Genomic DNA, 14,441 nt, shown 5'->3' with positions numbered 1-14,441 from the left:
TATCTGCCTATTTTGAAGCCCTAGAGATTCCAGTTGACAACATGATAATGGACATTGTGAGCAGGATTCCCATCCTAGGTCAGAAAATCACTCTGGGATTTTAGTAGTGCTGGAACAGAGAATCAAAGTAGAAATCCATTCAATTTCTCATTCATTACCAAGCCTGAATTGCATTTTTTTTTTCATAAATGAAAGTAAGAATAAAAAACATTTTTATAAAAATCAAATCTTACTCTGGTTGACTTTGGTTTTTTATATGATATTGTGATTCACCTCCATTTTCATCCTATTTTCGTTTCTATTTCCATGTATCAAACACAATAGCTATAAAATTGGCAATAAAACAGAAGATTTTTTTTTTTTTTTAATGCATTTTTGAAGATTTATCTGTCCATTATCAACAAGATCATTATTCTGAAGCTCTAAGAATGGTCCCAGACTCGATGAAAGAGATCAGACTCAAAAGCCTCAAACCATCAAAGACACTCAAAAACTCATTTTCCTTGATCATATCACCCTGGACCCATATTGCTGCACCAATCTCAGGTTTACTTGCACCAGTTCAACACTGCATTCTTCCTTCATTTTCAAGCAAAGGGTCATCACCTATATATCCCACCACTCCATGGTGATTATTTTCTGATATGAAACGCTGGCGTTATGATTTGCTCCATAGACTGGAATATGGCTGACTACTTTTCAAATAGATATCAATGCTGCTTGTCTTCATTATCAAATTGTCTTCAAGAAGTTCTGGTCAAGATCCCAGCTCTTGGTTTGAATTCATCCAAAGGATACTCTCACGGACTTAGGGGATTCCCAAACAACCCTTGCTGCATTTAGATAACTCAAGACTCTTGAAGTTGCTAAAGGCTATTTTATCGACCCGAATCATGAGACATATGATGTGCTACATGAGAAACAGTCTATACAAGACTTGTAATGAGGAAGCATTTACTCCAACTAAGATCCACAATTTCTAATTCCTCTGCTACAGCTGAAGCACAAGCTCTGCAAGAAAGAGTTCAGCATCAAACCTCATGCCGGCAGGTTCAGCTGGCCGAATTAACCCATCCACCATTCCACCAAACACAAACAAGAAGCGCCCAGAACGGTCTGTACATGCTCCATGGAATGACCGGCATTCGGGTTTATATCCCTCAGCGTTCAGTCTTTTCCAGATGTTCACTAACAGGCCTCTTGAGTTCAGTGGAATTGGATTAATTGGATTAACTGATGTGATTGCGCCAGTGTCCAACACCCAAAAGTCATCTTTACGGTGTCTCTGCGAGTCTTCTCCTCCATAAATCAGCACTCGTCCTCCTAAGATGAGTGTAGCTGAGTGACCAACCCTTGGGAGGGAAATTCCTCCAGGAACGTTCTTTAATTCATACAGAATCTGTACCCATTTCGAGTAAACCTCAGAAAATTCAAAGAGCCAGAGATCATTGAGTACATTATAACTCAATCCCCTCCCTCCAAACAAAACTGTTCGGCTTCCCCCAATGCAAGTCAATGTGTGTCCTGACCGAGCTGGAGGTGATGGATGTGTCACAACCTCATGCCAAGTTCCAAAACAAAGATTTTCAGAGAGATCCAACATCCATGTGTCACCCAATCTGAGACCATACAGCCCGATCCCTCCATGGATAACCATCCTGTTGTTACCAATGCAGCATCCTGCATGAGCCCCACGTGGCGGAGGTGCAACTGAACCGACATCAAGCAGTCTCCATGAGACTGTGAAACCCAGTGTCTCATTGAGTGCCACTTGCCCCACCCATGTATCATTGTGACGGATACCATCGTCATTGATCCCTCCAAAAAGGACAAGATGGTTGCCAATGACAACACATGTGTGCCCAAACCGGCCACTTGGAATGCCTGAAGTAATCTTCTCCCACCTTAACATCCTCCGAAAATCATTACCAATGTACGCCACCCATGTGTCATCAATATGACGTCCTAAATTGAAACAAGAAAGAGATCAAACACCATAGACATTGGCACATAATCATGGAAAACCATTAAGCATTAGATCCTAAATTTTCCATTACTGATCCAGTGGGCAACAACTGCAGAATGTCTGGATGTGTCTCTATTCTATGATTTTGAACAAAAAATCATACCTGAGGTTGGAAGAAGGTGGATTATCCCTTTATCAAATGTCTTCAATGAAACACTAAATTTTTTGTTCATTTATTACGGTGATATATACCATTCAGTTTACCCAACTAGTAGGACTTGGATGCAATTCAGACTGAAAATGTCCTCTTCAAGATAGGAAAATACAAAAGAATACTGAAGTTAGAAAGGTCATTACCCAGTGCAGGTCCCCTTTCAGGGTTATGGGAAGGGTGCACCAGTAACAGACCTAACCTTCAGCATATTACATGAAGTGGCTGCATGCAGACTTGAATCCACGTTTCATGCTTGACCACTTGAGAAGTTAGAGAACATCAAGCAACAGCACCAGAACACTTGTTCTGAAAGTAGAAGGGAAAATAAAATTATAAAACCCTATGAATGGGGAGAAAACCTTTATTCTGCAGTAATTTCTTTATTGTTGTCTGACTGGGAGGATTCCTAACTACATTCCAAACCATCAAGGCTCTAAGGAGAGTAGATCGGAAGAAAACCCCTTTGGTCATGAATACCTATTCCAATTTTTATTACTTCAAATAAATGGGGACAAAAGTATTTTTCACTGAAGAAAAGGAACAACTGAGATATACCTACCCTGTGTTATAACTTTCCTCTGAGACATGCAAATCATCAAAAAATAAACACATAATATAATATAGTTATCAGCAAAGGGGAATACAATGGGGGAAATCCTGAGAAGTACTGGATTCTGATTCCAGCATATCTGGGTAGTTCAATTAACTGAGCTGCAAGGCCATAGTTCAAAATTTTCAGGTCAAGTTGGTCTGACCAATATGCATAGCTTATCTTTTTCAGGTTATAGACTTGAGTGATAATAATGTCAACACCAATACCAGGACTCACGTGAAACATCAAGTTTGATAAACAATTAAAAATACTTCAAAAGCTACAAAACCAAGCTAGTATCTTAATCTCACAAAAGAAGTGAAAGCAAGCCAACTTGTGAAGAGAAATTAATGATCTTGTTAATTAAAAATATTTTGGATTAATTCAAAAATCACAAAGCTAGATCAGATGAAAGAAAAAGCTTCTCTAGCAAGGATGTAAACCAAATGGATAACATCCTTGGTCAAGTTTCATGTGGTATAAAATTTAAAACCGATGAGGCTTGAGTTTTCATCAAAGGATTTCTGATGTGGTAAAGACCATTTCTCATGCGTTATACATTAGAACATCAAGTAATAAAACTTTTATCCCTATTTTACCTAGAGTGGTTTGAACTGCCGCTCTTAACCTGAAGTCACTCATGATATTCTCAAGCATCTTTCCCCCCTTTTGGGATATATATATGTTTCAGACTTGAGGACTACATCAGGGAACCCCTGTCCTCTTAATCATTCTATTCTAGTTATGAAGATTTTGACTTGCCTTATCAACAGGTGGAAGGTGGTATTGTTAGAGGATTTGAAGTGGAAGGCAGAGAAGATGTTGGGGTTGAGATTTCACTGATTATTTTTTGATGATTCGCAGATCTTCTGAGAGGTGACAATAATGAATTTGTAGTTGTAAATTGTAATGGATTTTTCCTTAGCTTTGAGATGGTATCAAGCTTAAAGTTATCTGTTGAAAAATGAACTCACCCTGAGTAGGAAGGTAGGGGAGGCAGAGTAATTGGTCTTGTATGGTGGGTAGGTTTCCCACAGTCCATTTGGATATACTGTTGGGCGCTCCATTTAAATCAAGTTCTGTGGGAAATTTCATGGAGACAAGCTGAAAAGTAAGCTTGCCATGTAGAAGAGACAATATTTAGCTAAAGGATGTAGATTAATGCTTGTCAAGTGTACTCTTTCTGGTTTACCATTATATTTTATGTCATCTCTAGAGCAGTGAGGGTTTGGTTTTGGCGAAGATTTCAGTTGGACTTTTTCGACTTTTTCTTTTCTCTTTTCTTTTCTTTTGTTGTTGAGCAGGGGGTTTTAAAACTTGGAGACGAAACTACATTTTAGTGAGGTGGTCAACGGTCTCTTATGACAAGGTCAAGAGTCAATTGGGCATTAGGTGTTTGGCAGACCTCAAAAAGGTTTTTGTTAGATTGCAGTGGAGACAAAATTTGAGAGGAAGGGCAGCGATGGTGTTTGAATAAGGCAAAGAGGGGGAGAGTCTTTCAGGTAGGGTCTTGCAAAACAATTAGAAGACTATTTTCATCATTCTGTTTGAGAATGAGCATCTTGGTTGGTGTTGGCTGTAGAATGAAGTTCCAGCAATGTACAGTAAGAGACCTCTACGAGATTGTTCCCCAAATTATTTTTCCTAACTGCTCATAAGAATGGAAGGTGGCTGAGCTTTGTTTATTGTTGAGGGTGGTTGGAGGATAGGAGTCATTAGGCACCATGTATTTGGGGCAGTCTGCGAGATTGGAAAATCATTCTGGTGGAGATATGCAAGTTAGCCTAAGTGTCGTAGCATTGGTTGGTTGTGTTGATAGTTGGTGTGATGGCATTCTAAGATTGAAGCTGCTCTTTGAAGTCCTACAATTGCTCAAATTCAGGAGCCTCCAATCAGTTGCAATTAAGAAAGTGTTAGAATTCTGAAGCCCTTTCCAAAGTCTTTTTTTGGATGCAATTTGAGGGAAATGCTCATGACCAACCAATGGAGAGGTGGGGGGTGGACTATAGTAAATTGGTGCCTTTTGTGAAAGTAAATGGAGAGTCAGCAAAGATCTTGTTTGTGATCTTGGTTATTCTCTTTGTTTGAGGTTTATTGGTTCCTAGATGGCGTGTAACTTTGTTAGGAAGGTTCAACAGAAGGTCAAACAGCTGGCCCCTCTGTTTACTCTGGTGTAACTGAAATAAGTGTAATTAGGAGGCTTTTTTATGGCTTAGAAGTCCCAATTTAAGAATGAAGTACCTATTCCTTAAACTACTACCTGAACAGTCAACATTTTCTTAGATTTCATTGTTGGCTAGCTCTTTGTTCTTCTTTCCTTCTCCTTTTGCCATTCTTGTACTTAGGATGTTCCCCGTCTTCTGTTATGTGCTTATATACAGAATCTAATTTGCCTATAAAAAGAAGGTTTTCTTATTTTCAGCTTCACATAAATGCTCAGGACAAGGTATGGTTAGCAATGTTTGTGTTTGAGGTGTCTAAATCACTTTTTCATATGAATACAACTGTCTTAGATCAAACAAGGGAGCAATACGAGGCATCTCCTCTAAATGAGACACACAGAGCACAGCAAGAGAATTGGTTCCCATCATACAATTTCTGCTATAGTCATCCCTTGTGGTCGCTGCACTTTGGCAGGGAATCACGAATACTCTAGCCCTTTAGTTTGAAGCAATATTGCAAATCTCTCGGCATATTGGTATATTTCCAGGGATTTAAGCCTTGTGAGAATACCATAAGTTCATAACGAACTTCAGAGCAACAAATAATTGACCAATTGCTCTGGTACCATTTCTGAACCATAAAAGCAACTTACAACTGGGATTCTCATCAGGGTTTTTTTTTTTTTTTTTTAAATTTATATATATATATATATATATTGGCGAAATTTTCTCATCGGTAATCTTCTCTAAAGTCTGATATAATTTCATTTATCTTGTGGAAAATTATCTGGTGAAGCCGAGTTAAAACTTGTTTCCACCATATTTCTCTAGCATTAGGAGAAACACTCATATCAACTTCTAAATGAATATCACATCTTCTCAGGCATAGGGGATAAGATTCAACACCCACTTAGCTGCCATACCTCAAGAACAACAAATGCAATGTATACCACTCACTAAAAGCACCATAGACAATAAATCAAGCACCTAAAAGGCACAGATGCGCCTTACAATCAAAACCCACCAAAACAAAGACAATAAAGAATCAAACAATCAAACAATCAAACAAAAACCAAAATATCAGTTGGGAAACTCAAGAATAACCAGATAAATACCACAAATGCATCTCACAACTAAAACCCATCAAACAACCAAAACCCAGAACAAAAATCCAAAACAAAAGTATAGAAATCCAACAAAAACCAGAGATATGGGAGGGTACCGATACAGTACCTCCTTCACTGCCACCACCAAACAGGACCAGGCAGTCAGACACAAAGTTGAGAGAGAGTGAAGCTCTGGGCTTGGGAAGCACCATTCCAGCATCTGGGCCAGAGAGTCTATGGCAGGAAACAGAGTCCAGCTGACACACCTGCTTGTAGAGCCTCATCCAAGACAGCTGCTGCTGGCAGTTGGTGGCTTCAGCAGAGAACTTGAGGGCATCCACGGTGGTGGGTCCCCAGTCCCTTCTGCAGATGGCTTCCCAGAGGGACTCAGAAAAGGTGAGGGACCTGAATCTGGAGCAGGTCATGGAGAAGGAGATGATGGAGTCTGTGGGGAGGAGGAGGAGGATTGAGAAGATGTGGTCTTGGGCCATCTGAGTTATGGGTGATCCACTGGCAGAGTAGGAGGAGGAGGTGGTGGTGGCGGCGCCGCTGCTCCTTGTGCTGGTCTCTGCCATGGGAGCTTGGTTGTCTCTTTGGGATTACTGGCTTTGGTTCTTGGGGTAAAGGAGCTGTTGAGTGTCGTGTGTCCCTCTCTTTGTTTTCTTTTGTTTTGTAGCCTTCTCCCCTTTTGTTTTTATCTATCTATTTATTTATTCTAACTTTTTCAAAAACAAAAAAATAAATAAATACTTTTTCCTCTAACATTAACATAAATGAACTTAATATTCATTAGCCATATCTATCTAATTAATAAATTTTTATATTAATTATTAAATTTTATAATCATTTTCTTAGAATCTGACAATGATTTTAAAAAATATTTTTAACATTTTTAATATTTAAAATTTTTTATCATTCAAGTATTAAAACGACTAAAAATATTTTTTAAAATTATTACCAAATACATTTTTAGTCTAATTTTTTTTCTTATTTCTATTAAAAAATAAATTATTGATTATTATTATTATTAAAATTTTGAATTTTTTTATTATTTTCAAATATATTATTTTCTATTAATAAAATTATTAAAAACAATAGAGTTAGGCTATTAATTATGATAAGATGGGCATCGGCATCAAGAAGAATGTAGACGAAAGTTCCAACATCACCTGAGATCCCAAATCCTTCACTACTTTCCAAGTTGCCAAACCAAATCCAAAGGCAGGTCTCATTCTAATGTCACATATACTCATTATAATGTTATTTGCATTTGGCACAACAGTTACCCAGATGGATTTTCTTGGGAAAAAACCATATGCCCCATCTCCAACAACAGTTACCCAGATCACAAGATTCATCATTACTTCAACAGATGGAAACAAAATTATTCTACCTCAATGAAGATCGATCATTAAATTTCAGTCAATGATCAATTCGATTATAGTGATGTTTGTGAATAATTTAATCGGACTGATTATGATTGAATTGAGATAAATTTCCTGCATATGATGCTAAAATGTTTAAAAAAGAAACAGACAGCAAGTGATCTCAATCCTTTACAACTTTCCATAGTCCCAAATAAAATCAAAGTCAAATCTCATTTATCACAGGCTCAAAGCCTCATACTAGTGTTCTTGGCATTTGGCAGTTAGTTACCCATATGGATTTTCTCGGAAAATACCCCATTTTCTTAGGAAAAAGAAAACCCCATCTCCAGCATAACCCAAGCAAGAGTTAGTTCACAAGATTTATCATTACACAAAAAAAAAAAAAAAAAAAAAAAAAAAACACTCTAGGGTGGATATGTTTTCTCCATTCTTGCCTTCATAAGACCATCATCCATTTAAAACATGAGATTTTCGTCTTCTGGGATTGTTTAACTCGCGAATAGAACAGCACTTATCATACAAATCACTGCCTTCATAAGACCATCATCCATTTAAAACATGAGATTTTCGTCTTCTGGGATTGTTTAACTCGCGAATAGAACAGCACTTATCATACAAATCACTGTTACCTGGTACTTCTTCCAGTACCTATTATTCTGCAAAATTACGCACCCGTTTCTGCGAGAAAACACCCCATGTTTTATTTTTATTTTTATTTCTGCATGTTGTAGACTCTACCTTGGTTTATTAATTTCCAGAGTGCAGCCTTGGCTTCCTCCAGTGTTTCAACTGCATGCCCTTCTTCAAAGGGTATCCTCTGTATGTTGAACTAGAACCGAAAAAACATGAAAAATGATTCAACTCCATGCCAAATCTACTGTTTAATGGTTCCTAAACTCACAAGAAAGGAAATAAGTAAACACCTAGCTATGTTGGTGTTGATAAGTGTGTGAGTACCTGGGCGCCTTGACGAACCCGGATATCAGTTCCCTTGCTGTCGATTGATATGAGAGCAGCATCGTCTATTTCTGCTTCCATTGAAAGAAGCTCTTTCAAGGGCTTTGAGAAAACTGCGTTGAGTTCCTACAGATAAAGCAAGCAAATTCAAAACAAATTCAGTTTTATGTGCTTGTTCAGAAATTGCAGAGTTTTCGTGTATTTTACAGATGTCTAAATCCCTAAATGGGCACGTCACAAGCGATGGAATGATGCCAATCAAATATAACATCCCTCAAGTTAAAAATACAGGGAATTCAAAAGATTCACCTTTAGGTTCTGCTCGCCCCCATCAACTGCAATTTTATCAGGTTGGAGAGCCTCATATTCCTTGACATCAACCCAAGCAACAGTGCCAAAGCCTCCGATGAAATATATGTCACTAGGATAACAAACAAACAATATAAGCTTCTTGTGCTTAATCATGTATCTAATAACTCAAGGTGGTTGGTTCTCAGCCGATACACACCTTTAAATCCATAATTATTCTACAGAAAAATGTCATTTTAAAATGGCGTATTGGAAAGCAATCAGTAGAACATGTGAAGCCCTTATGCACAACAATCCAGAATATGGAATTCTTTCCTTCTTGATAGGTGAAATGAATATATAGATACAAAAGTGTTGAAGTAGCATTTCTTTATATATAGATATAAAAGTTTACCCATTTGACCATGTTTTATTTATAGAAGATCAGTTAGTTTTTGGCTCAAAATGCCTGGAGCGACAGCCAAACACATATCAACATATCAACAGACTGGATTTGAGAAACCACAAGGTAGCAAAAACAAGGATAAAATGCATCAGGTAGTATCACAAATCTTAACCGCATGACAGTAGGGATAGGCTCTGCCAGGGTGGGGGGAACTAAGAAATGATCCTTTTTATGCATGATTACTTTTAATTTGCAAATATAGAAGTTTTTGGGGGACGATGACTTGTGTTTTGACAGGGTGATCACTAACTGTATTGGATCGAACCACTGTGTACAAAGACAAACCTGATGTTCTGCATCCTAAAGTAGTAGAAGTTTCCCCACTGTTGAGAAGGCCCCTGCAGATGCTTTGCTATGTACTGCTTGTGTGCCCATTCCTGGCAACATAACCCAACATTACAATACTAACAACTGTGGGTAGTAGAAGAGAAACGCAAACTTAAGATATCTCCTTTTAAAAAACAAAATTATTATCATTATTTCTTTTCAATACATGGCACCAGACCTGGAACCTCCCTGTACAAATTTGATCCCTTGCATTACAAGGACAAATTTATGCAGGATCTACATTCAGAATTCTTATATTCACAATACCGAAATACATATATATATATATATATATATATATATATATATATATATATATATATATATATATAACTGCCTCAGTCTCAACTTTGAAGAAAACAGTTTCTTGGATCTTTTCTTTTCACACTTCAAAACCCAAAATGAACTTCTCTTAAGAGACATGATGAGAACACACTATTTTCTCAACTTGTTGAAAAAAAAAAATTATTATAAATGACTTGAGAAAACTGTTCCATTGAGAAACCTTCTTCCAAAAAAATACATTGAGAACATGCTATTTTTATAGGCTGTTTTCAAAAACACGTGTTATTATGGATCATTTCTGTAGGCAGATCTAAAAAAAAATCCCGTTTCACAAGCTTGTTATAAACCACACCATTCACTAGGACTTATCGAAGAAAGAATCTAGGGAATCACCTGTTGATGTTCTGGGAGCGGGAAAACATCGCCAAAAATTGTTACTCTCGCATTTGATAAGCCACTCCACCCAGGTATCTATGAAACCTAACTGTCAATAAAATCCATAAATGGAAAACTACTACCAGCCTAAACATTATAAGGGTGAGGACAGATCAAAGCACTAACCTGAACAACAAGTGTGCATCTAGGGTCGGCTAACAAATTTCGTGTGTGGATGGCCAATGGTGAAAATGAAAATATAGGATCTGCAAAACAAAGAAAACAAGTATGACACTTAATCATGTCAAATACACGTATATCAAAATGTAGCCTGGAACTGTAATCTCCCATCTATTCTACAAACTTGTCTCTAGACTTGCATGTTTCTTGCCAATGTAACAATTCGTTGAGGTTTTATAGGGACAATTGATTTCCCAAAGGGAAAAAAGGTTATAAATTAAATACTGAAAAGTTGATGACTTACGCCCCATTGAGTCAGGTGCAAAATCTACCAAAGAACCAAATGGATATCCTTCTCGCCGGTGGTGCATCCGGGACATTACAGTACACAGATGAGCAAATCTGGCCTTCAATTACAAAGAAAAAAAGGGGTTCAGAAAATTCCTGGGGGAAAAAAAAGAGGAGTTAAGCAACTATGAGAAAAAGTATTGGCCCAAAAATATAAATACTATCATGTCAAAGGTAACAATTACATTTCAAAACCGAAATAACAATCTTTACCTGCTCCATCAGATTGCGGACTGCTAAGGCTGGCCGGGGCAAACCATGCGCTGAGGTTGCACTCTGAACTCCACCAGAAATCGGTGTTCTAAAAAGGCCAGCCCTTGTTCCACCACCTGTTATGCTTCCATGTGAGACTGTAAGGGGCATCTCCATCTTCGACATTTCATCCACACCCTTTTCAGGACTCTGATTGTGATTTAAATTACCCTTTAGAATATGAGAGAGGCCATCACAACTAACCCGATGTAGCCATTTGATATATCCATTCATTGACTATATAATGGAAATTAGCATGTTTCATGCATTATGCAGCAAAACCAAAGGCTTGGTAAAGATAGAAAAAGACCATCAAAACCCTCAGCAATCATTGAAAAAATGGAAATCTTTAATGTTACAAATACCAATTTTGTTGAAGGTCGCTTAAATCATACTGCAATTCATGATCAATACATACAAAAACAAGTGCACATATAGATGCACAATATGACATTCGGTACTGAATATGACATTCAGTTTATGCCATTGAAAGGAATTAGGACAGATCCTCCTACTGAAAAACCAATGGACATCTGCCATCTATTATCACTCTCCTCAAAACTCAAATTTACCATACACTTGAGAAACATTTGAATAAAACTTACTTGTGGAATAACAGTTATAGACTTAATTGTGGGAAACTTCTAACATTCATCCTCAGATGGCTTTTCTAAATTGCCTCAACCAATGCAAGCTCATGATCCTTGGCTCTTATGCCAGTGGTTACACAAGGCAAGGTTGCTTTTTCAGTTTAATTTATATTATCAATCATATAATGAGCCAAAGTGAAAATAAAATTAGAAAGCTTCTGTTTGGTTGCCAGGAAAACAAAGAAAAAGAAATCTAGAAAAGAAAGTATTGAAATTTTTGCACTTTCTGCTGTTTTCCCAGTACGCGATTGAAAAACCCAACTCAAGTTAGTCAATCACTTGCATTAAACTCGGTTGAAAGTGAAGTTTTCTTTTCTCTTTTTCCCCTCACTTTCTCACCAGTCAAAAAGAAAATAACAGGATACCCAGATCAAAACTCTTGCCTTTTATTCTGTTCTCACACTAGGAAATTTAGTACCCAACTCAAGTTAACTAAACAACTGCACTAAACATAGTTAAACTTCCAAAACTTCTGTTCTTTTTCCAATAATTTCTCAGCAATCGAACAGAAAATAACAGGAAACCCAGAAGTAAATCATTGTGCTTTCTGCTGTTCTGACAATTATAATCCCAACTCCGCCACTCAATAAACCAAATGATTGCACTAACACAGTCAAAGTTCCAATTTTTCTTTCCTTTTCCTACCAATTTCCCATCAAGCAAGCAGAAAACAACAGAACCCAGATCAAAAGCCGCAAAATTTACAGAAAAAACTCACCTGCGACAAAGAAGAGACGCTCTCCTCAGAAGCCAACCCAAACCCACTTGCGTCTTCGCCCTCGACATCTCCCGAGACGTCTCCCGAGAGCGCACGAAGCCTGAGAGAAGGAGAAGTGTCGACGATTTTGAGAGACCCACTTCGCTTATTGGATATCTTGACTAAAGAACAAGAAAAAGATGAAGAAGACGAAGAAGAAGGTGGTGGAGTGTGGAAAACAGGGCGTGTTTCAGAGAACTTGGAGACGAATACAGAGCTTGAGAGGGCTTCCATGGCTGAGATGCTGTGAATATACAGTGAAAAAAGGCCTTTTTCTACAAGGGTTTTATTGGGAAAGATTGATTTTTGCGGTTTTGAAAGCACACCACTGTGCTTCGTGCCACCCTCACTCTTAGGTTTTTGAAGGAAGAGACGGATTGTGTTTGGAATTTAGGTTTCGCTCAATTTTAATTTAAGAAAGAAAGAAATAAATAAATAAACATTTTTTTATTAGAAAGATTAGTATGGTCTGAATTTTGATTTATTTTCTTAATTAAAAAAGCCCAATTTGGAAGAAAATCTTAAATAGTAAAAACCAAAAATAATTATTATAATTATAAACAAAAATCTGCTTTGGACAAGATTGTTAAATATTAAAAATAGAGATATAATTACAATAATTCAACAGGAAAACAATTTTGTTATTTAATTAATTATTTAAAATATTAAAATTATTTTTATTTTAATTAACATGTTTTTTTAAATATATTTTTCACGCATAAGATTAATTAATTATTTTGTCATGTAAAGTGTATTACTTTCACTTATACAATATTTACAATGGATAGTTAGTAAATGTTTGATAAATCAATTTAATAACTTAAAGAGATTTAATAATTTAATTTAAATTATTAAGTAAATTAAGTATGTTTGGTAAAATAATTTAATGATATAACTTAAAGTAAAAAAACAAACTTTAAGTAATAAGTAAAACAATTAACTTATTCTTAAATTCACATATTTATTTTATATTTTTACCATTTTTTGTCATATTTACCACCACGATCTCTTTTGCTAATTATATTATTATTCAATCTCTTTTACCCTAATTATAATTTATGAGAGTAAATATGTCAATTTGATGATTTAGAACAAATTTTAAGTTAATTATATTAAACAACTTTAATGTTTAAAGTAAGAATTAACTAATAAATTTTAAGTCAACAAGTAACTTAAATTCAACTTAAGTTATTAAGTAATAACCTCTATATATTTTATTTTCAAAAAATTTTTTAAAAAAATAGTAGAAAAAGAAAATAAAAAATAAAAAAACTTAAAATTAATACATTATTTTTATACACTAAATAATTTTTTAACTAATTTTTAAAATAAATTTCTAACCTTGAGAAATCCTTTTCAAAGAGGAGATATTTTAACAGATTTGGAATTATATTTTATGATTTAACTAATTTTGTTAATAGGAATATGATATGTTTAGGTTTTTTACTTATTAAAGGATAAATAAATAAAATGGTTTCATAAAGAATATTAAAGGATGATAGAAAAAAAAGTTATAAAGAAAATTATTTAGGAAAATTTGTAACTTTATAAGGCTATGTTTGGTTCATGTAAATTTTGAGGGAAAATGTAAAGAAAAGAAGGAAAGAAAAAGTTAAGGAAAATAAAAAATAGAAGGAAAAAGTATAAGAAAAGTAAAAGTTAAAGAAAATAAAAAATATATTAAAAGTCAATAAATTATTTTTATATACTTCTTCAAATTCATTTAAGCTATATTTGATTTCAAAAAATACTAAGGAAATAAAAAAAATGTTAAGGAAAATAATTTTCTCATATTTGGTTATTCTATAAAAAATAAAAAAGAAAATCAAATATAATAAAAACTAGTTATAAACTTACACATTTTAAAGTTATTTAATTTTTATATTGATGATTGAAAATAAGTAAAATGAGTTTGAAGTGGAAAATAAAAATAATTTATTGATTTTTAATTTATTTTTTATTTTCCTTAATGGGAACATGTTTTTGAAGAAAGATATGCAAATGGAAGGAAAACTTTCATTTGTTTGTATTGTTAAAAAGTTGCAAAAGGTGGGGGTAATTCATGGAATGAAACAACATATTGTTGGAGTGAAATGAGATATTGGTCCATGTAAATCGGTTCCTCCTG

The 14,441-nt window shown here is 35.4% G+C and overlaps 2 protein-coding genes across 4 annotated transcripts; both read right to left on the bottom strand.

Moving 5' to 3' along the window:
- Positions 1-332: 332 nt before the first annotated feature.
- Positions 333-6,713, bottom strand: LOC100263374 (F-box/kelch-repeat protein At1g51550). Its single transcript, XM_002264940.5, has 2 exons — positions 6,168-6,713; positions 333-1,965 (listed from the first exon to the last, which is right to left on the bottom strand). The coding sequence occupies exons 1-2, from the start codon at positions 6,613-6,615 to the stop codon at positions 992-994; spliced, it is 1,422 nt and encodes a 473-aa protein (XP_002264976.1). The 5' UTR covers positions 6,616-6,713; the 3' UTR covers positions 333-991.
- Positions 6,714-7,609: 896 nt separating this feature from the next.
- Positions 7,610-12,733, bottom strand: LOC100253108 (uncharacterized). 3 transcript variants are annotated; one of them, XM_019222422.2, is made up of 9 exons: positions 12,275-12,733; positions 10,868-11,077; positions 10,611-10,713; positions 10,313-10,392; positions 10,145-10,222; positions 9,425-9,516; positions 8,695-8,806; positions 8,386-8,511; positions 7,610-8,257 (listed from the first exon to the last, which is right to left on the bottom strand). In XM_019222422.2, exons 1-9 carry the CDS (start codon positions 12,545-12,547, stop codon positions 8,141-8,143), a joined length of 1,191 nt encoding a protein of 396 aa, XP_019077967.1. In that variant the 5' UTR covers positions 12,548-12,733; the 3' UTR covers positions 7,610-8,140. The 3 variants fall into 3 exon arrangements, with proteins under 3 accessions (XP_019077967.1, XP_019077966.1, XP_019077968.1); XM_019222421.2 differs by having other exon boundaries at positions 10,868-11,143; positions 12,275-12,718; XM_019222423.2 differs by having other exon boundaries at positions 10,868-11,056; positions 12,275-12,717.
- Positions 12,734-14,441: the final 1,708 nt, after the last annotated feature.

Source organism: Vitis vinifera, chromosome 9, assembly GCF_030704535.1.
Source record: "Vitis vinifera cultivar Pinot Noir 40024 chromosome 9, ASM3070453v1".
Classification (NCBI taxonomy): domain Eukaryota; kingdom Viridiplantae; phylum Streptophyta; class Magnoliopsida; order Vitales; family Vitaceae; genus Vitis; species Vitis vinifera.
Note: the sequence above shows the minus strand (reverse complement) of the source record. Positions and strands in the feature narration are given on the sequence as shown.

Bases quoted from the DNA above. Each gene is read 5' to 3' on its own strand.
- LOC100263374 (XM_002264940.5), bottom strand. From the start codon at position 6,615: ATGGCAGAGACCAGCACAAGGAGCAGCGGCGCCGCCACCACCACCTCC. The intron at 1,966-6,167 runs GTACTGTATCGG...GTTTCAATTTAG, and splicing joins TGGTGGTGGCAGTGAAGGAG to GACGTCATATTGATGACACA.
- LOC100253108 (XM_019222421.2), bottom strand. From the start codon at position 12,547: ATGGAAGCCCTCTCAAGCTCTGTATTCGTCTCCAAGTTCTCTGAAACA. The intron at 10,393-10,610 runs GTAAGTCATCAA...TTTGTTTTGCAG, and splicing joins TGCACCTGACTCAATGGGGC to ATCCTATATTTTCATTTTCA. The intron at 8,258-8,385 runs GTACTCACACAC...TTTCGGTTCTAG, and splicing joins GGGTTCGTCAAGGCGCCCAG to TTCAACATACAGAGGATACC.